Source organism: Nymphalis io, chromosome 15, assembly GCF_905147045.1.
Source record: "Nymphalis io chromosome 15, ilAglIoxx1.1, whole genome shotgun sequence".
Lineage (NCBI taxonomy): Eukaryota > Metazoa > Arthropoda > Insecta > Lepidoptera > Nymphalidae > Nymphalis > Nymphalis io.
The window spans coordinates 12,211,650-12,234,723 of NC_065902.1; the positions used below are offsets into that span (position 1 = coordinate 12,211,650).

Below are 23,074 nucleotides of genomic sequence, written 5' to 3' on the forward strand. Positions count from 1 at the left end.
TTTCCATTATAATTAATATCCATATAGAACAAGAATAAGTCAATGATCGTATCGTATACGTATTAATTTCATTTCGCATTAAATTATGTATTTGCGGCAACTTTATTGGTTGATGTTTTAACTTTATGGTTCTTTGAAAAAATTGTATTATCGTGTACTTTTCTAAATTAAATAAATAAAAAAAATCGTAGTCCGATAAGACGGAGATAGGCTTAGATATCAATTTTCCATTAGTGGGCCAATATAAAGGAATTATTGACGGAACAACACAATAAATGTTGACTGTATATGAAACCAGGGATTTTATCAAAGAATAATTATGAACGAAAGATTCTAATATGAATAAGAAAATCAGTAATGAAATTCGATATTCGCTTTGGTTGATTGATGTAAAATAATTCAGAGCATTTCCCGTTCGGAAATTACAGTGTTTGGACAGAACTGATAAAAATTGAATTTGTATTGGTATTTGAAATTTCATTACATAATTATTATTTTTTATCAAGACAGACGAGCGTATGAGCAAGTGATAACCTTCACTCTTGTGCAGCACTCTTTGACTCTTTTTGCTCTGACTCATTCACTGTTCAAATTGAAGCATAGTAGAAAGTCAGTACTCTATAGTATGCTTCGGCTTGGAAAGAGAGATCGTCAGTTTGGCAATATTAATGATGAGTGGGTGAAGTCCAAACGATGCTTTCAATAGGGATAGAACGATAAATTTGTATTAATTTTATCTATTCTAGAAAGATAGTTTTAACATTGCAAACCTTTGTATCGAGCACAGTATATCCGTTGGCCGAAAAACCAGAGCGAAGGTAACGAGGTAGCACATGAGGATACCGGCGAGCAGGACGTAAGATAGCTCTCTTCCGCTCGCACGCACCACGGGTGTCGAGCTGTGCCGGACCCACACTCCACACACAAATCTAAAACAAATATTTGTATATAAGATGTTGTAAGTATATATTTTTCGGGACAAGTTTTCAATTCGTGGTCTGGTGAACGCTTCTGATCCCAGAACTTCAAGCGTTTTGAGCGAAAATGACTGCAATCCTATCGGGTCGTGCGATTGTGTAATTAGAATATGTATTTCTTGTGCAGTTTGTTTGATTCGAATACTCCGTTGCGAATGGCTGTCGCGAGCGATATCAGTATTGAGAATAGTAACTGCCAGTAGTGGGACACTGCTGGATTAGGGCCTCTTCTCCTTTTGAGATTAAATTTTTAAGCACGTTGGTTGGTAGGGTACATATGTGGTCGCCACGGTAGCATGCGAAAGCGATCCCGTGGCGCTCCTCGTTAAGACGGAAAGGGTACCGCTGGTTTTTTAGTGGGTATTCCGATGTTCGGGGTGCACTCGGCGCCTTGGACACCGGTGAGTCCCACATACCCCCCCACTGTTCCCGTGGGGTAAAAGCGTAATGCGTTTTTCTAGCGTTAAAAAAAGGGGTACATATGTGGCAGACGTTCATCCAAATCTCGTGCATTTCCTCACGACATTTTCTTTCATCGCGGCGCACTAACTGAATTATAAACGTAAATGTATCACATGATAATTCAGTGGTGCTTACCTGTACGGTTGGCGTGGTTGTTTTGATTGAATTGGTTCGATTCCCACCCAAGACAGACATTTGTGTGCATGAACATGCCTGTTTGTACTGAGTCTGGGTGTAATTATCTATATAAGTATGTATTTACAAACGAAAAAATAGTATATGTAGTATATCAGTTGTCTGGTTTCCATACTACAAGCTCTGTACAAGCTTAATTTGGGATCAAGTCCCTGGATATTATTATTATTATTATTATAATATGCCAAATTATTTTACCAACCATTAAATCGAATCTTTTACCAATATTTTTAACCGAGCGGTATTGGTAAGTTGATCGTGGCTCATGAGTAATTCACTTATACAATATTAATCACTACCTCACCGTGAACCGACATTTAATTAAGCGTAGCTGCTAAAAATAATATCATAAAAGGTTCAACATAGTGGAGTTAACGAAGTGATCCGATGGATATAAATAAAATTCATTATACTTCGCATATTGTAAGAGTTTAAACAACAATTTCTTGCGTGTAATATGAACATTATTATGTATATTATTTATTTAATATGCAAATGAAATTTACAAAAGCAAATTATAAATTGCAAAGGCTCTTTTATCACGCTCAATGATCTCTTACGAAAAAACCATTACTTTGTAAATATAATTTATAACCGTGCATGTAATTATTATATACTTGTAAGAGTTATGGGTGTGATACATAATGAAATATGAATTATTGTGCATTAGAAGGAAAATAGTATATTTGAACAAAGTTAATATTAAGTTATAAATTAAATAATTTTTATGTGAAATAATAACATGAGTATTTTTATCTAGAAAGTCGAGAGTACTCCAGCCAAGGTGATTAGGGATTACTACTTGTAAAAATGAAAAATAGAGTTTCTGATGTGTTCGAGGAGTTAACTAAAACCAGATGGTTGTGACTGATAATTCCATCTACCTTTGCGTATTAAACAATAAACATATACAATCAAATCTTATAACATTGTAATTGCAAAAGTGAGTTCGTTTGCGATTTCACGTTTAATTATTCAACCAATTATCATCAAATTATGCATACACGTTGTCGTACAGTACAGAGAGTATCTAACACCTACCCATTGTAGTATAATATTAGCATATCGTGATCATCCATATAATTTTTACTGTTCAATTAACAATAAAACGGATAATCGTGTCTCCACGATATAATCATTTTTATAAAAGTTTATCAAACTTACGCAGTCAACAATATTCCAACTGACGAAAATGACATTGCACCAATCGCCCACGCTGAGTCAGGCCTCAAATATGCCTCTGGAATTTGCTGGCATTCCGTTCTTGTGGGGTCAGGCAGCGTGCCCCTGGGGCACACCATGCAAGCTGTCTCCACGTACGGTGAGCGAATCTGTCCAAAAACATTATTGCAATATTAATAGACACAGTGTAAGTGTAAATAAGAGTTTTTTCTTTATAATCGACCGTATATCCAAATGATTTAACATCACGAAAGATGATAGCTGAGTAGGCTTATTAAAGATTGTCAAAGTGAATATAATGCGTACAGAATAACAGTAAAAGTTAATAATATAATAAATCTTCTAGTTGTAGTTTGTGAGCAAACAAAAACAAAACTGAAATATCGAAATTTACTTAATACACAGTCACATGCTAATTTCTTGGATGTGAATGAAAATATTATTTCCGTTAAAATAAAATTGATCCAAAACTTTTTATATACAAACTTGAAATTAATTATATACAAATATATGATACAAAATACGGACTTAATGCTAAAATAATTATCTACAAATGAAATATGTTGCAATTACGCAGTCGGCTGAAAAATACTACCGATTAAAAAACAACAAACATGAGTGAACCGGTAATAATCCTTATTTTGTATACACGTCCTCAGGGGTACAGATAAGGACATAGGGTACCTAAGACCGTTGTAGAATTGAGGTTTTTTTTTTGTCTTAAGTGCATCTTTTTCTTTGCAGGGGAAATATTTTAAGGATACCCATGCCCCGGAAAAGAATTGGGTAATGTAGGATTCAACAAGTTATTCCTAAGGAGGATTGTAGGTTGGTATTTGCCAGACACCTTACAAATTCCACCAAATATTTGTCAAATATTGCCAAAGACAGCTAAATATGATGATTATAGATCGAATTATATAATTCAATTAATATTAGATAAGAAGCGGAAGCGATTGTTGGGTTATATTATCAGTTTATTATCTGCATCGCTTACTAAATAATAATACGTGAACTAATCCACTAAAATTTAATTAACCCAAGTCAACCATAATTAAGGGAAGTTTAGGGTCGATTTATCTCAATCCCTTATACACCCTCGAGCTTAATTCGTTTTTAATCCCTTGTTCATTCACTAAACCTTAAGTATTTGAGTAGTAAAAAAATATTGAATAATAAAGTAGGCTATAATTTATTTTGATTTATTATAAACAAGTTATGCTTTAAATACGTTTATGTTATATTCGAGAGCAAACTCTAAAAACGGCATAAACTTCTAAGCACTTACATCAATTTAATGATACATTTGTTACATTACGCTAATTTTCAACTTTATTGCTAAAGGTTGTTTTAAAACTAATAAAGAGAATTTATAAAACAAACGATCGCCTCTAGGGATTTTGTAATACTTTATGTTAATATCTATCTTTATACTGCAAATAACTATTGTTTTACTGGTGGTAAAGCTTTGTGCAAGCTCCTCTGTGTAGGTACCACCCACTCATCAGATATTCTACCGCAAAACAGCAGTACTTAATATTGTTGTGTTCCGGTTTGAAGGGTGAGTGAGCCAGTGTAATTACAGGCACAAGGGACATAAAATCTTAGTTCCCAAGGTTGGTGGTGCATTGGATATGTAAGCGATGGTTGACATTTCTTACAATGTCTAAGAGCGTTGGTGACCACTTACCATCAGGTGGCCCATATGCTCGTCCGCCTTCCTATTCTATAAAAAAAAATGTAATTCTATTGAGTTTACCGTTCACTGTTCTTCTCAGGTATTTCATATAAACCTGTTGGTAGATTTTTGACTATTATGAACTTATTTTGCCTATCCGTAAGCAAGTAATGCTTTTACAAAGAATAAAGTATTCGAAATTTGCCACGTGATCAATGAATGTCGAATGAAATGACGTTGTCTACATTATTGTTTGTAAACGATCAATCTGTCTATCAAATCCTGGATATTGTTTTTTAAGTTTGGTGACAGTTTTCAAAACTTAAATGTATGTTGTAACAAGAAATTTGATAGCTAGTATTCCTCAGTACCTAAGACAGGACATCATAAATTGTGTAACAATTTAAATGAATAAACAAAATTATTACCTCATATTGAGTGCAGTTGAAACAATGCCAGCAGCAACTTTCCCCCTCAACGTACTGTTTGGCTTGACCCAGCTCGCACTCCGCGCTGCAGACCGATTCAGGCGGTCTACGTTCTCCCCATTTGAACTGAATTTCTAGGTAGTAAAAAATCAAATATTAAAAATAATCCAGTAATGTTTGATCTTTTGCAGTTTCATGTCTAAGGAATGTGAATCAATGTGCTTCGCTTCTCTGTTAATATAATGCTATTATAAGAATATTTGGTAAGCACCAAAAAGTTCAGAACTACCAATAAGTACGGAAATTAGAATTTTAGGATGTAATGTTAAAAAGAAACACTTGAAATTAAATGTTACGTTACAAGAATTAAAAAATAATTAACCTCAAATCATACTTAATGTGGTGGACGTATATATATACCAAGGATAGCATCGAAGCTTTTTAACGTATAATGTTTATCAAATGTAATACAAAATATACTGGTAGTCTCGTTTTGTGCAATTTTGTTCTTCCGCCAAAGGTTAAAACACTCCGTGATTAGCAGCGCATTTACGGTTTAAGAAGTTATTTTATCTTAGTACCGATATACCATCAGGTGGTGGTCTATTTGATCAATTGCCTTTTTGATATTTTGTTGTACATATTGGTATGTATAATTTTGTGTATGTTTTTACTTTATATAGATAGTTATTTCTGCCTCTTTATTTGACTGGTAGAAATAATTTTCTAGGTGATAGGGCTTTGTGCAAGTCCGTCTGTGTAGGTACCATCCACTCATCGGTTATTCTAATGCTAAACAGCAATAGTTATTGTCGCGTTTCGGTTTGAAGGGTGCGTAAGCCAGTGTAACTACAAGGGACATAATATCTTCGTTCCCAAGGTTTGTGGCGCATTCTTATATCGCCAATGTCTAGGAGCGGTGGTGATCACATAACATCAGAGGGGCCACTTGCCTGGCCACCTACCTGTAACAGATAAATAATATAAAATTGCCTTCCGGCAATTAGACAGCAAGTTTAAGCATTGCATAGATTGTAACATTGTTTTATTTAATCTTTTATTCGGTGTACAATCAAGTATGTTATAATATTATTGTTAAAAAATTATTAAAAAAAATGGTAGATTGTAAGTAGTTAGGAATTGTTACTGATTTTTTTATTCCATAAAAATTAAAATTATAGTAAAGTAGTAAAAAAATAAAATTTAAATAATAATTAGGAGATCAAATATTGCGAGTTCATCAATCGCATTCAAATCATGTTCAATACTTGTTCGCTTGATAACATTTCTAATTGCTTTGGGTGTTTGAACTGTGAAATATCGTTGGGAATTGTACAGTTATTTGTTAGAACTAAATTTCCGGAATCATCAATTATTTACAAAATAGATTCGTTGTAAATTTTAGAATTGTATCACCACAAAGAATTATTCCGAGGTGTTTTGATAACCAGTATATTTTGATACTTGAAATAGTATATTGAAAAATCTTGTTATCGTTTTTATTCCTAATCATCAGAAAGAGATGGTGATTCTTAGCACTGTTATGACCATTACTATGACGTTTTTAATGTGTGTTATAAGATTCGCTCGTTCTTAAATATTTTGACACTAAGAACCATTTACCTCTTATACCAAGTGATATCTTTGTCCCGTTCCAAGTAGAATAACGCATTGGGATATAACACACAAAGTAAGAATCTTATTCCGCCATCTTATTGTCTACACAACAAGAAAAGTTTATTTCTTATAAAGATAATCGCAACTGCAACTCGACGGGTAAATGCTGATAGCATTCTTAGTAAGTGTTACGTCGTAAAGATATGTACATGAAATAAAGTAAAATAACAACCTACAAATGTGACAATGCAAGGTAAATGATTCGTTTCCTCTTAAAAAGAAGGTTTGGGATCAATCCACATTGCTTTGGTGAAGGTTAGGTAGAAACACATGTAGTGGAATTTTATCGGACACGTCTACGTTTCTTGAATATGTAATTCTTCACAAGTATTTGAATCGGTGATATTACGTGATATTCATCATCTAAGTGTTTTATTCACCAGGCCGTCTCGGCTTGTACATTATTTAAATTAGAACATACCTAATTAACCGGGAATATTCTCATAAGTAAATACAGAATAATCATAATAACATTACCATAATTTAGATTAATTAGTACGTATGTTCCGTTGTTAAATATAATATTGCCCATCGTTTGGTCAAACGGAACGGTACGCACTAAATTATTCACTACATCAGTATAATTATAATGAAATACATAAAGATCAAAATGACAATAATCATGAACAAGAATATACTATAGAAACCTGACAAATATTTGACATACCTAATGTCAACAAGAGGTTAAAATGTCTCATCCAATGGATGTAAAACTTTACATACATTGTAAAGTAAAGTAACGACCTGTGAAGTTTCCTCGACTAGACTATTTTGATAAAATCTAAAATAACGGTTGAGAGTTCTTTACGATTCCAAATTAAACTTTTGACTGTCTATGGTCTAGTGACTAGTTAATAAGTTCAAACCCCGGGTCGGGCCAATAAGAAATCTTGGATAATTTTAATGAGAAACTCTTAGTAGAACCGTCCCGTGAGTAGGCAAAGGATAGTGCATTTGTGTTTGTGCTTTTGTGAAATATATCGTAGTTGGTTAGTCTCCCTTGAGAAATTACAATGATTTATAATATTGTAATGATTTTTCCTTACCATTTACATGCAGCTGCAATTCTCCGTCCAGGTACTGCCCAACCTTAACCCAATGGTATACTCCTCTTGATACTTGCTTGAAATGGAGAATGTTGTATCTAGCTGGACCGTCTCCGTTCACATCAAAATGGAACTCGTCTCCGCTAAGACCTAGAAGAGAAACGTGTGATTTGAAATTTTACAATATTCTTGTGGACTTTACAATCTGTACTTTGGTTGTCTAATGCCCCCTTTCTATTGAGTATAATATTTCAACCCTTGTAGATTTTTGTTGTTGTATTTAAATTTTATTTTATGTTTTGTTTAATTGTCTATAATTTATTCATCTTTTTTAATTTTTAGTTAAGACATAATTAGGTTAGTATAGTCTTATCTTAAGGTCAATGTTGTTTACACCTGTAATGATTTATTCACCTAGATTTAATACCCTGTATCTAATGCTAAGTGAATGTGTTAGTGATAAGTCGATGGTGTAACTATTTCCAATAAATAAATAAATAAATAAATAAATAAATAAATAAGATTTGGAACTTTCCATCATGAAAGTGATGTCAAAACTTCATTGTTTTTTTTCTCTTAATATTTTCAGAAACGCTTGGTGCAAACTTTGTGCAAGCTCATCTAAATATATTCTATCTACGTATCAGATATTCTAGCGCAATATAGCAGTACTTAAATTTTTTGCGTTGCGCTTTGAATCGGAGTGTGCTATAACTACAGGCACAGGTATATAACATTTTAGTTCCCATGGTTGATGTTGCATTCACGATGTAAGGGAGGGTTAATATTTCTTACAATGGAATTTGCTATGAGCGGAGGCGCCTACTTATCCTATAAAAATAACGCTATTATAGACTAAAGTGAAGTGGCTTAAAATACTTGGCGAATGCAGACACAATGCTTGTTAACGTAAATCCTAAGGTAGTCCTGATAAGTTTGAGGAACGTTGTAGTCATTTTTATAACCTTGTATTTTATATGAGCTCAATCAAGAAAGACCATAAACCTCCTGACTTCATTGCCTATAACTCCAGCCACTACTGGATAGGAGATGATTTTATGGGTTGTTAAAGTTAACAAGTACTGTAACCATACTGTAACTGCCTGAAATAAGCAACGTACAAGTGTAAACATTAAACACATCGAGTAAGGAGAAATTCTCAAAAAGATATAAATATATCATTGTAAATCTAATACAAAATATACAGCCTTATGTCTGGAGGTGTGTTTGGATATAGACTATCAAATCAAATCAATCAATCAACAGCCAATCGTTGTCCACTGCTGAACATAGGCCTCTCCCAAGGTGCGCCAAAGCTCCCTGTCCTCCGCCTTCCGCATCCAGTTGGTGCCCGCCACCTTCTTAAGGTCGTCGGTCCACCTGGCTGGAGGGCGCCCTACGCTGCGCTTGCCGATTCGCGGTCTCCACTCTAGGACTCGTCTGCTCCAACGGCCATCGGTCCTACGACATACGTGACCAGCCCACTGCCACTTCAGCCTGCTAATTTTGCAAGCTATGTCGGTGACTCCGGTTCTTTTCCGGATAATCTCATTTCTGATCTTATCCTTCAAAGATACTCCGAGCATAGCTCGCTCCATAGCACGCTGAGCGACTTTGAATTTGTGGACTAGTCCCGCAGTTAGTGTCCACGTTTCGGCACCGTATGTCATGGCAGGTAAGACGCATTGGTTGAAGACTTTCGTCTTCAAACATTGCGGTATAGACGACTTGAGGACTTGACGAAGGTTGCCAAATGCTGCCCATCCCAAGCGAATTCTTCGATCGGCTTCCTTCTCGAAGTTGTTCCTACCGACTTGTATTATCTGTCCTAGGTAGGTATATTCACTAACAACTTCGAGAGGTTTCCCCTCGACGTATATCGGTCCCGGCACGACATGCCTATTGAACATGACCTTGGTCTTGTCCAAGTTCATACCGAGACCGACACACCGGGAAGACTCGCCTAGGCTACGCAGCATTTCGGTGAGTTGTTCCAGCGACTCTGCTATGATGACGATATCGTCGGCAAATCGAAGGTGTGAGATGTACTCGCCGTTTACATTGACTCCATACATAGTCCAATCCAGCGTTTTGAAAACGTCTTCCAACGCGTTGGTGAACAGTTTCGGGGATATTACATCCCCCTGTCTCACCCCTCTGCGCAGTTGGATCGCCTTCGTCTTACAGTCCTGGATGTGGACAGTCATTGTAGCGGCGTTGTACAGACATCTCAGTACCTCGATATATCTCCAATCGATATGACATCTCTGCAATGAGTCGAGCACTGCCCAGGTTTCGATGGAGTCGAAGGCTTTCTCGTAGTCCACATATGCCATACACAGCGGCTGATTGTACTCTTCGGTCTTCTGCACAATCTGCCGAACAGTATGGATGTGGTCCACGGTGCTGTAGCCTGATCGAAAGCCGGCTTGCTCTGGGGGCTGGAACTCGTCAAGTCGTCTGGCGAGACGGTTCGTGACGACTCTTGAGAACAGCTTATACACGTGACTCAGGAGGGAGATTGGTCTGTAGTTTTTCAAGAGGGTTTTATCACCTTTCTTGAAAAACAGTACCACCTCACTCCCGCTCCACGTTTCCGGGGTCTTGCCATGTTGGATGACGGAATTAAAGAGGCTTGCTAGCTCTTTCAGGACCGGAGTCCCGCCTGCCTTAAGCAACTCTGTTGTGATTCCGTCATCTCCCGGAGCTTTGTTGTTTTTAAGCTGTTCTAGAGCCGCCCTAATCTCTCCTTGGTCAACGACCGGGAGCTCCTCGGAGTAATGGCGCATAAGAGGGGCGCGCTGGTCTTCAATACTGATTCCCACGGGTTTATCCGATTTTGAAGAGAACAACTGCCCATAAAACCTCTCTACTTCTCCGATAATCTCAGGCCTAGAGGTAACGACCCCACCATTTTCAGTTTTAAGTTTTGTCAGACGCGGCCTCCCAAACTTGCGAGCGAACACTTTCGATCCCCGATTTTGCTCAATCGCAGCCTTGATGGCACGGGTATTGGAGCGTCGGAGATCGCGTCGCGTCAGCGTTTTTATTGTTCGGTTTAAGGCCTTATCTGACAAAAACGATGGTAGTTCTCGTCGTTTTCTCATGAGCTCGAGTGTCTCAGCAGAGAGTTTTGGTGCGTTGTCTCTTCTCTGTGGCGGAAAACACTTGCGGGATGTGTTTTGCAGTATTTTGACCAGCGTGTCGGTTCTCTCATCAATGCTGCTTATGGTTTCCAACGCGGTGAATTGATTTTGAAGTTCCATTTGGAACTTTTCGGAGCCTTGAGCAGCTTGGAGCATGGTAGGTCGGAGAGTAGACCTCATCATTCTCGATCTTTCGGCTTTTAAGTAGATATTTAGAGTGCCTCGAACCAAGCGGTGATTACTTCCGGTATTAAACCTGTTGATCACTGAAACATCTCTAAATATGTGCCTTTTATTCGAAATGATAAAGTCTATCTCTTTCCTTGTCACGTTATCGGGGCTTCGCCAGGTCCACCTCCTCTGAGGCTTTTTTTGAAAGAAAGAATTCATCAAAAAAAGCCCCTGCGCTTCGAGAAAGTTTACCAGCATTTGCCCCCTGTGATTTCTGCAGCCCAAGTCGTAAGGTCCGACTTTCGATTCACCGCTATCTTGTACTCCCACTTTAGCATTAAAGTCTCCCATAACAACATTGTAGTGGGCCCTCGAGGTGTCGTTGAGGGCCTTTGCGATGTCCTCGTACATCGCTTCGACCACATCATCAGAGTATGTCGAAGTTGGCGCATATACCTGTACAACCTTCAGGGAGTACCTGTCGGAAAGTTTTAGGACAAGGTACGCTACCCGGTTCGACACACTACTGATTTCCACAATGCTGCTAATGAGATCCTTTTTGACTAGAAAACCGACACCACCCTGGGAGAGGTTATCACCTTCGCGGAAGTAGAGTAAGTTACCGGACTCTAGAGTTATCGTGTCCTCCCCCTGTCTTCGTACTTCAGATAACCCCAGTATATGCCAGTTTATATGACTTAACTCTACTTCTAATTCGGCGAGGTGATGGTCCAGCCTCATCGAGCGTCCATTATACGTTGCCATTTTCAGTCGTTTTATACGGTAGCCTGCCGTGAACCGGTGATTCTTAGCACCCCCTGCCCTGCCGATACCGCGACCGCTACCTTGGTCAGGCCTAGCGGGCTTGCCGGTAACTGAGGGCCTTTTTTTGGGCGCATCTGCCATTAAGGGAGGGGTTTGCCCATACTCGCCGCGCTGGGCAGGCGTGTTGGCGAGCGCAGTAGGGGGTAAGATGTTTATGGGAGGGGGGACGCTGCTGCCCATCCCCCCTTTTCCCCGTCCCTCAGTCGCCTCTTACGACACCCACGGGATGAGATTGGGGGAGTACTATTCTAAGCCGGTACTCCACGGCAATATAGACTATACATAAAGATATTAAATAATATACGAATATATATAGAACAGACAAAAATACTTGTAAAACTAATCTAAGCAAAGAAATATAATTTCAAATTAGAAAATAACAATTGAAAAATAATGGTCATTAAAATCGAAATTGAAAGGAAATTGTTGTTTATTTATAAAAAAGAAGAATTTGAAAAAAAAAACAAAAAAATGAAGCAAAGGCTAACTACAAACAAAGAGTGAAGTATTGAAAAACTTTCCGAGACACGGGAGTGTAAACATTGACAACTTTCAAGCACCAAGCTCCTGTTGAGAAATTCTTGATAGAAAATCCCGATACATTTTTGTAGAAACATCGGTTTCTGCAGCGTTATAAGCTAAACTAACAAACTTACTAACTGTTAGTCCTTAAGCAAACTGCTGTTCGAATAGTGGGCGAAATTCCACAAAAAAATCTTTATCGAAAATTTGAGAAGAGTTTATTGTTGATATTAACACTAAAGCTTGTCAATAGCTACCAAACAATAAAAAGTAACAACGATTGACAAACAGAGCTGAGAAAGATTTTGTCTTTATAGATTTACCTGTGAAGAATCATTATAGTTATAATTTTGTACTTTTTTAAGAGCTAGGGAGAATAAATGTTTCAAATATTAATTTATTTTAAAGATTGTGAACACATTATCTATTACAAAAAACATACCAGTGAAATTAACTTTTCTCAAATACCGCAGGAGATCAGACCCGCTAGCTGGCCGCATGGCGTCGCAAAGTCCATGTTTTCCGCCGCATACTTCAACGTGCATGTCTCTGTAACAAATAAAAAAAAATTAAATACTGTTCTTTATTTAAATGTCTTAGATCACATTTAATAAATGACGGTAGTTTTTTTTTCCTTGCATCGTTCCGGGAATTCATTAATTAAAATAAGTTATAAGTAGAACAGTAGGGAGCCAATATGACGCAATGGTTAAAACAAATGTATCGGGCTCAAGCCCCAGCAAGTACTTCTAATCATGTGCTTAAAATATGCTTATAATTCATCTAATATAATTGTCAGGAAATCTGCAAGTGTCGGATAAGAAGACTCAAAATTATTGTCAATGTTAGTAATTTTCATTTCATTGCTTTCGTAAAACCAATCATTCCTGACAGTTAAATTGTTCTTTAAAATTATCGAAATAATAGTTTGGTTATATTTCTTTATAGAATTTTTAACTTTCATTAATAACTGTAAATATAAAGATTCTTATTGAGATATTTACACATCTAAAAAATAATTTTAGATATTTCATTAATAGATATGATTTAATACATAGGTCTTCGCCCAGCAGTGGGAGATTTACGGGCCATTACTTATGTAAGCCGAGATGGCTAGTGCTAAGAACGCGTGAATCTAAACCGATGCTCGTGGGTTCAAACTCGGGCAAGCACCACTGAAATTTCATATCGTACTCAACGGGGAAAAAAAAAATGTCGTGACGAAACCTGCCCGTATCTAATTTCACAATTCACAATTTGCCACAAGTGTATTCTATCAACCCGCATTGGAGCAGCGTGGTGGAATAAGCTCTAAATCTTCTCCTCAAAAAAAGGGGGAGGAGGCCTTAGCCCATCAGTGGGACATTAACAGGCTGGTACTGTTACTGTACTTATGTAGTTAAAACAAGTATACAGCATCTGATACAGTTATGGATCGTAATGAGTGATTGCGTAGTCTCGATAGGCAGCTTAGTCAATTAGTATTACCCTCGTAATAATATCCAACTTTAAGAATGTATTGCAATTATAACTATTTCTATGTTCAATCATAAGTTTGGCCGGCCTGGGAAAGAATTAAATATAATATTACAGAATCAATATCGTTTATGGTCAATGTCGAGTTTTGTGAAGGTATATTACGACAGTGTATTGGTAAAATGTCATTATAAAAATTATGATATGGTGATATCGAAACAAATATGTATAATTGATACGACAACATTTATTAATAAAGAAACGAAATAATTAAATATACAGATTATATTGCGATAAATTTACATTTGTTAGAATTTGTCCCGTGTTTTAATAAGCGAGACACGTCGAAACTAAACTTAAAAAGTATTAATTTAGTAAGAGCATTTCAAAAGATCAAGATTAATGAGAGGGGGGAAAATTTTAGTGTGTTTATTATAGATATAATAAGCTATTATATACTGATATATTTACATTATATATACACTATTTTTTATTTTTTTTATATTAGAATTTTCTTGATAATTTCGATAGTAAATAAGTAAACAGAAAAACCTTTTCTTTTATATAATGTTTGTAAATTGTGTACAATAAATAAATAAATAAAATGTTATGTTCTGCTAAATGTATAACTACAGTTACATTCAACTATTCTTCATACATATATACTTCAAAACATTTTCTGAATATGCCAATGTAGGATTATTTAAAGGTTTAAAAATTTTTTTCTTAAAATCTTCCGCTGGGTATTCAACCGCTGTTATTTCCAATATACTTGCTTATATAAATAGTTCGATTATAATTAAAAACATATTGATAAAATATATTCAGTGTTCCACTTGTAAACACTAATCCTGAGTAAATAAATAAATATTCTACGCACGCATTTGAAAATTTCGTGTTCTTATCAGTAAAATCGATTTCACTCTTAAAGATTCTGTAGAGAAAGTTCTAAATTTATCATTCTATGAATATTCCTGGACGGTGGCAACGGCGTGAGGAAAATTTCAAGTGTTGCCCTTCCGGCCCTTCCCTTTTCTGTACATAGCATTACAGACGTTTTTTCATAAATTTTAAAATACAATTTAGTCCAAATAACAGATGTTACAGAGGGTATGGAAAAGGTTGAGTGTCCGGACGGCGATTCTAAGAATGTATTTTATTTGAACATTACCCGTTGTTGTTATTTACCTCTCCAATTAAATATATAGCTTGTACTAATATCTTTGTGACTTTTACAGTTGAAACGCTTGGAACTTTAAGTAATATTGCCAAAACAGCTATAATTTTTAAGCATATGGTACCCCGCCCACTAGTAATGGGAGGGTTTATTATTGCTCAGCAATTCTTATCACTATTACATGTGGTTATGATTAATAATATAGCTTATTTTGGTTTTTAGCTTACACATAACCTAAAAATATTTTTATATTTAAAAGAATGTCAAGATGTTGTGAGTTTTCTATTGAGTAAACTATTGAAATAGCTTGTACAGTACTTGAGCGGGTCATTGTTGTATGCGTATTCAGGGCTCTTAGTGAATATGTGAATTCTCAAAAACCATATCGGAAAATGTTTTATTAAAACTATTTTGGTTAAATAAATTATCGGTAGAATTTGATTTTCAAATTTATATAACATTTTTAAATTATTTTTAGAGACCTAGAATTATAAATTGCTCTGCAACATATACTTAAAACGTATTTAAAAATGATATATCATACAATAATACTGCAATAAGTAAATTGAAATAATAATATCCTGGGACATTATTTACACAGGCAATCTGATCCCAGCTTGGGATCAGTTTGCCTGTGTAAAAAAAAAAGCAGAGCTCGTATTGTAAACCAGATAAATGATATACTACATATTCTACTTTTCTTTTATAAATACATACTTATATAAATAATTACACCTAGACTCATGACAAATAGACATGATTATATACACACACACATGTCTGTCCTGGGTGGGAATCGAACCCACGACCTGCGGCACGCCAACCGGCTCGTCAATATATTCAGACAACTATAGACTTTTACTTACTTTTAATTATTATATTTATTACGTATTTTGTTTTCCGAACTACTTTTGATTATGAACAAGACGTGTAGCTTAAATTTTGCAAAAAAATGGAATTTAATAAATTAGATAAAGTTCACCATTTAGAAATATTTCAATTATTTCTCAAATAATTCAATTTAAAAAAGGTTTAATCTTAATAACATAATGCTATAATCTCGTGCTTTATAATATTTGTGTTTGCGAATACGTTGAATCAATGGATTTTGTGAGACGGGTCGGTTGTTCAATCGTCATGTCAATTAATACCTCTTTAATGGGAGTGATTAAAGCCGCGTGAGAAACATGACCCTAAGCTTAAGATGAATATCGATTCTCGATCAGTATCATATTCTAGATATAGCCTAGAAACCCAACAGACTGTCGAAATAGTAAACCATAATTTGGCGTGGTTGGTAGATACTTGCCTTTCACGCCGAAGGTTATGGGTTAGATTCCCACCCAGGACAGACATTTGTGTGCATAAACATGTCTGTTTGTTCTGAGTCTGGGTGTAATTATGTATATAAGTTTATTTATTTTATATTTAGTTTATTTATAAAAGAAAAGTAGTATATGTAATATATCAGTTGTTTGGTTTCCATAGTACAAGCTCTGCTTAATGTATGAATGTTGGGCCATAAAAAGCGTATTGGGCCAATGTTAAGAAATAACTTTGTTGTGATATTCATAGACAAGAAAAGAAACACCAAAGATAAAAAATTAAAGGAGAAATTGCTTATCGTGGTCTGGATACGTAATGAGGAAAAAAAAATGGCATGTCACCAAAATGAATTTAATGTCAGTTTTCATGGTCAAAAAAAAGAAAAAAAGAGAAGACGGATTTGATAAATGAAATGATGTTAAGGTGAAATAGACCGCTGCATACTGCACTGACATGAGTAATTTAGGCGAATAAAATGATGGCGAGATGATAAAAACATGACATACATAGTACGTACCAAAATGCACCCACAAAGCGTACTAACGAGAGCTCTCATAGAAGTCCAATTTGTAATCACCGTGTCTATCAAAACCAAAACCAAGAGTACCATCCAATAATAAAGGTCTACCAATAGCAAAGGTATTTAAGGAGCATCTTACACGCACCTTTTAATCATCTACTTGGAATAATTAGTCTAAGTCTAAGTCGATGAACTAAAAGTGATAGCAATTCGAAGGCGGTCACCACTGCCTATAGATTTTCACACTATAATTAATATTTAATTTAAGAACAAGATGCTATGCTCCTTGTTCTTGTAGTTACTCTCGCTCACCCTTCAAACCGGTACGCAACAATATTGATGAGTGGGTGGTACCCACCCAGACGGTCTTTCCTTAATTGCTCACTGTACTGCTTTGAATGTTACTTTCCTTATGAAACATTAATGCTATGAAAAGTGTTAATTAAAGCTTTCACAATCCTACCCTTTCATGCACGCAGTAATAATATACAAAGCGGTATGAGCAACTGTTTGTTCTGCCCAAAATAGTTTCGACCGTAATTAACGTGTGAATTTCACATCAGGCAGAAGTACTCGTGTTAAATGCCTTGCGGTAAATTCAGTGATTGTAATTCTAAAGCTTAAATATATTAAATTACATAGGATTTTAGTTTGGATTTGAATAAATTTGCGAAATTGTTTTATCTTTTGTATTTTGGGATAAGTTCTTATATTATCCGTTGTGTTTGTATGTCAAATGCTTAAATAATTTATCTATTGTTAATTTTATTTTGTAATAATTAGTAATAAGCCGTATGTTGAAACTTACATAATATTAAATCAAATCCACCCAAAATATTTGTATTTAAATATACTTTTACAAGTACTTTTAAATAGTAAAGCACAGGTTTGGAATGTGGAATCTACTATGAATTACCGGCAAGAAACTCAATAGTCTTAAAACACGTTTTGAGTTGAAAAAATATCGCAAAGATCTTCGTTCCTGACGGCGGCCTCTGACCGCACAAGTAGGTACTTAATAACAAAATAAATTATATTAAGACATTTTTTAATCATATTTTTTTCAATTCCAGACATCTTTAATTTCGCTACAACCCGATATATCATTTATGTTTATGATAATTCATTCTTATAATAAGGTAACGTACAAAAAGTCTCGTCTTTCCGAATACATTTATTTTACGAATGTATGTAGACAAAAAAAATCTCCATTCCTTTACAGTTATGACATTTTCCTCAGGTAATGTCATTATAGCATTCTTATTCATTGTGACATTTTGTTTTGCAACGTAAGTATTCACATTTATTATGAATTATTTAGTAAGAAAAGAATAATAAGCTAGTACACAGGTGACGGCTAGTACAGAACATTCTTCCCGACTGTACTGGCCGTCGTCGCGTTTGGACTCTACTACCACTTACCATCAGGTGGAGTAGAGTCATTTGCCATCCAGGACATATATAAAAAAAAAAATAAGCAAAATGGCATGACACTTCTAACGCTACTTATTCGATAGTGCGAAGCACGCGATAGTTAGTGCAAGCTTGCTTATTCCAATAGCACTACTACAAACGTAAAAACGTCTCCAAGCTGATTAAAATGTACCGACACTTCTGAAGTGTTATTTGATAAGATATACGTCACTATCATCGCTGGTTCGCTTAAGTTACGTTGTTATTTTCGTCTATTTCGTTACTTATTTTCGCTCGCGGCTTCACTTGCGTGTTTGTTTCAAGTTTTAGCTAAGATGCGGTCCCTGTGTCCTTTTCTCTACGCATGACAGAGAGTAATTACAGGCAAAAGGGACATAACGTCTTAATTCCCAAGGTTGGTGGCGTATTAGCAATGTAAGCGATGGTTAACATTTCCTACAATGCCAATGTCTATGGGCGTTGGTAACGACTTACCATCAGGTGGCCCATATACCCGTCCGTCTACTTATGAAAAAAGTTAGAATGTGAAAGTATTCGTATTTATAATATAATAGTAATAATATTTTATTTATTTCTTCACAAAAAGCTTTCAAATTAATATATACCATCTAAATATCAGTTAAATATTGTGAAGATTGGTGCTTGCAATAGATAAACTGTTCTACAAGACACCAGGCCTCCACTCCCGTTTTCCACAAAACCTCCAGTTCCCGAACAAAAAACAAACAATATTAGTAATGATTTTAAGTTAGAATAAAAGTTTTGGTTCGCTTGTACTTTTTTAATAAGTTGATCTTTGGAAAGCTAAACATAACTTAACATTTAAAGATAATATAATTCAAATTCATAACCCTCTATAATGATGAAAATAATGCTAAAAGCATTTCCTCGTTAAATTTTCTGCTTAAAAAAATTCGAGATCATTAATTTATATTTGCTCTCAAAATGTGTTACACAGAAGTATTAGCTTGGTAAAACACGAAGGTTATTTTAAATCTTGAAATGGGTAAAAGCATCTTAGAAAGTAGGAAAAGGTCGAAATACAACGTAGCAAAAGGGTTAACTCCTAGTTAAATACCTTTTATGTTTAAGAAAAAAGTAATTTACAGCAGCCTGTGAACTGGTTTTGCGAAATAAAACATTTTTTGTTTTTATTCTGAAAAAAATCAAATTTTATGTAACATTTAATTACTTTCTTAATTGTCTGTGCTCATAAATAATTACTTGTGCTTAAATACGATATTATTTTCGTATTAATTGTTACTTTGTATAATATAACTAAGCATTAAAAGGTTTGGTACAAAATGCGTTCTATATGATGTTATATCTCGAGAGATTGTGACGTGGTGTGTGTATGTGTGTGTGTGGTGTGTGCGTGCATGCGTGCGTGCGTGCGTGCGTGCGTGCGTGCGTGCGGCCTTGATGAAATATTACAAGCCTGTAAAATCGTTTTTTTTTTCGGAGATATTATTATCGGAAACATCTCTTTCATCTTATATCTTAAAAACAAATCACGATATCGAAACCATACTAATTTATTCTTACATGTACAATTGCGTAAAAAGTAGCAATTTTTGTATTAAATCAAAACATAATCATATCAGAAGTTGGTAAATAAGTAAGTTGGTAGTTTGGATCGTACTCAGACTAAATTGTAGCGCTAATGCGCTGCTAACCTAGTATTTAAACTGTTACGTTCATAGAAATACTTTAGTTACCCTCACAAATATTGTTTTCTGAGAGAATAATTTGAACTGTAGGATAGATATGTATTCACATAATAAAAATAGTTTTCATCTTCAGTTATATTTATTGTTAAATTAATATTAAGTTAGTTTTAAACATTGTTGTTGTGATTGAGCATGATGCAAGCCATGTGTTGTATACATATTATATATAACTGTTGGAGATAGAAATCTAGCGAGTGAAATTCCTGGTGGAAATGAAAAATCAGTAATTTTATACGCTAATTAATATTTAATGAGCTTTTCTTAATGATAGAATCTTATCACTTCTATATGATTCTAGATGTTAGAATTCATCACAATTTCAATGAATCACTGCAATTTTAGATTATGAAAAATTTACTACGTAACTTCATTCTGTGTTCACGATATCTGAAAACCTCGTTGCCAATGAATTTTATGCCTCAGTGTTGTTGTGTTAAGAGTGATTTTTCCTCGCAACCTTCCACGGTTTAAGATTCAGTGTTTAGTTCATTTTCAATTTGTTTCTTTTCAGCCGTCTCCTCGTGAATCAGGGTATAATGCGCGTCTCTTGCGTGACCTCGATGCATTCAGCTCGAAATACCCGAGCTATTTTCACGCTAAATCGGAGTTTATTCTTCGGAGTAGAATTTGTACTTGTTACCTTTTATTTGCATCGAGGTAACTTACTATATTGTGGATTTATGACAACGAAATAGGTTTGGCTTGCAATATGAAGAAATACTTCTGAATAGTATTTTGGTAGGTGATATTTACATTTTAAAATTGGAGTTATTTTTAAATATATAGACGTGTGTGTGTCTGTTTTATTATATAATTATTGACGTGTTGTTTTACATTTCCTTTTTTGCAGAAATTTAAATTGCTTTTGTATAGTAATTAAGTTATAGTGAAAAGCACAGAAAAATGTTCCACTTTTACCTATACTAATATTAATCCGTAACAGCCTGTGAATGTCACACTGTTGAGCTAAAGGCCTCCTCTCCTTTTTTTGAGGAGAATGTTTGGACCTTATTCCACCACGCTGCTCCAGTGCGGGTTGGTGGAATACACATGTGGCAGAATTTCAATGAAATTGGACACATGCAAGTTTCCTCACGATGTTTTCTTTCACCGTAAAGCACGAGATGAATTATAATTCGCGCATTCTTACCACTGGGCCATCTCGGCAACACTAAGATCATCGTTTAGTAATAGATCATTTGACAAACACTCAATTCTCAAATTCAAAAGATTAATTTATAAAATGACTATGTTCTAAACTAATCTCTATGAATCGCTTTTTTGTCAAATTATTTTTTTATGAAGTGAAAATTGTAAAAACGTAGCTTGTATGACGATGGAAATATAAATTCATAATTTATAAATAAAATCTTTGTAAGCTGATAATAAGTTATTTGTTTGTAATGAAAAGACGGGATATTATACATAAATATATACAGAAACGATGGTGTCTGTTATTTTATTTTTGTTTTTAAAGTAGGTATTGTGTACCTTATCTTTACTGTTACAAATAAATAACGAACGATAGCAGACATTTTCTGAAAAAATGATCGTTCAACCCCACAGTAATAAGCATATAATTTATTACGAGCTTTGAGGGAATGAATATCAAAATAAATAAGGTATTCTGAAACATTTCCAGCAAGCCCTGAACAATGTGGAAGCGTAGTCATTTAAATCCTCAAAGGCGGAGGCCCGTTTTTGAAATATTAATACGGTTACGTTACGTTTCACTAAACGAAATGGTAACGCTAGGGAGTTGAGGCGAAAATCAACTAAATCATACACACAATACTTTAAGTTCTGTTATATTCGAAACGGTGCTTCTTAACTTTGTAAATTTATTCGCGTGGTATAAACTTAGAAAGTGAAGTTATGCAGGACTTTAGATAGATGGATACAATCTAACGAAATGAGTTTGAAAGATTAATTGCCTAGTTTCAAGTGTGTCCTCTTTGGTGAAATTCTCATTTCGAACGTTAATTTCCCTTTTAAATCAAGGTTTAATTATGAAAATAACTATTATAAGTTAACTAAATAAAGATGTATACGACTATACGGCACGTAAAGCCGTGGTCCTGTGCCTGAACTCTTTCCGGTCGTATCGGATTGCCGTCCCATCGGATTATGAGAGTTAGGGAATAGAGAGTGCCTGTGTTTGCGCACAAACTTGTGCACTATAATATCTCCTGCGTAGTTGGCTAATCTCTCTTGAGATTGGTCACCGTGGCCGAAATCGATGCGGTTCATTGTAAGCGACGTACCGACTTCGGCCAGGCGGGCCGGCTCCTGAAAATGGCCGAAGTCGGTCTGGAGGACATTATTATTAAGCTAAGATATACGGATAAACGTATTTAAACAAAAATTATAATATCAATAAAACAGATTTTTAGCGTAGCAATTAAGTTACTCATCTTTCTTTTCTTTTTTTTTAAATTGTATGTATGTATATAATATTATAATTATTATAAATTGTTTAATTTTTTTACGTCTAAGTAATTGCAAAAATCTTTAAATGCAAGTCCTTTTAAGTAATGTTCATAAGTTTACTGATGATTGTTCTTTGGTTACATATATTTTTTCCTGTCACTTAGATATTTACTTAATAATCTTGATATAATAAAACATATTTCTTTTTGCAAATGTATTTGTTAAAGGTTATAATAAAATACGAATGGAATATGTTGTCATTAAATTGTATATTTCTATTTTGTTTCAACGAGGCTTGAAAATATTTAAAATTGGAAACTTCAATTTATGGTTCATATTCGGTGGTATTGTGGACTTTATTTCTGTTCAAAATTTATTTTTGTAAAACAGGAATGCATGCAATTTGAAAGTTATATTCCATATTTTTAAATAATTTATTTTATATAAACTAACAAACCTAGTATCTCGTACTTATACGTAAAACAAACCAAAAATAATTATAAATTATGTATATGTGTATTATATTTTTGCAATTTACACAAAATCTGTATATGAATTATATGAATTATACAACTAAACCTACCCCATGAATCACGCGTTCATTCAAACAGACGTGAACTTCAACCGTTCGCTATGACATCTGGTATATACACAGAAGCAGGACATCGTCTA

The 23,074-nt window shown here is 34.8% G+C and overlaps 1 protein-coding gene across 1 annotated transcript in view; it reads right to left on the reverse strand.

The window, feature by feature from the left end:
- Positions 1-23,074, reverse strand: part of LOC126773955 (metabotropic glutamate receptor 2-like) — an 82,616-nt gene that overhangs the window by 19,060 nt on the left and 40,482 nt on the right. Inside the window, exons 8-12 of the mRNA XM_050495216.1 lie at positions 12,752-12,858; positions 7,646-7,795; positions 4,923-5,056; positions 2,799-2,965; positions 771-929 (exon numbers count right to left, since the gene is read on the reverse strand). Coding sequence (XP_050351173.1) covers positions 771-929; positions 2,799-2,965; positions 4,923-5,056; positions 7,646-7,795; positions 12,752-12,858 — 717 coding nt within the window. The remainder of the gene's footprint in view (positions 1-770; positions 930-2,798; positions 2,966-4,922; positions 5,057-7,645; positions 7,796-12,751; positions 12,859-23,074) is intronic.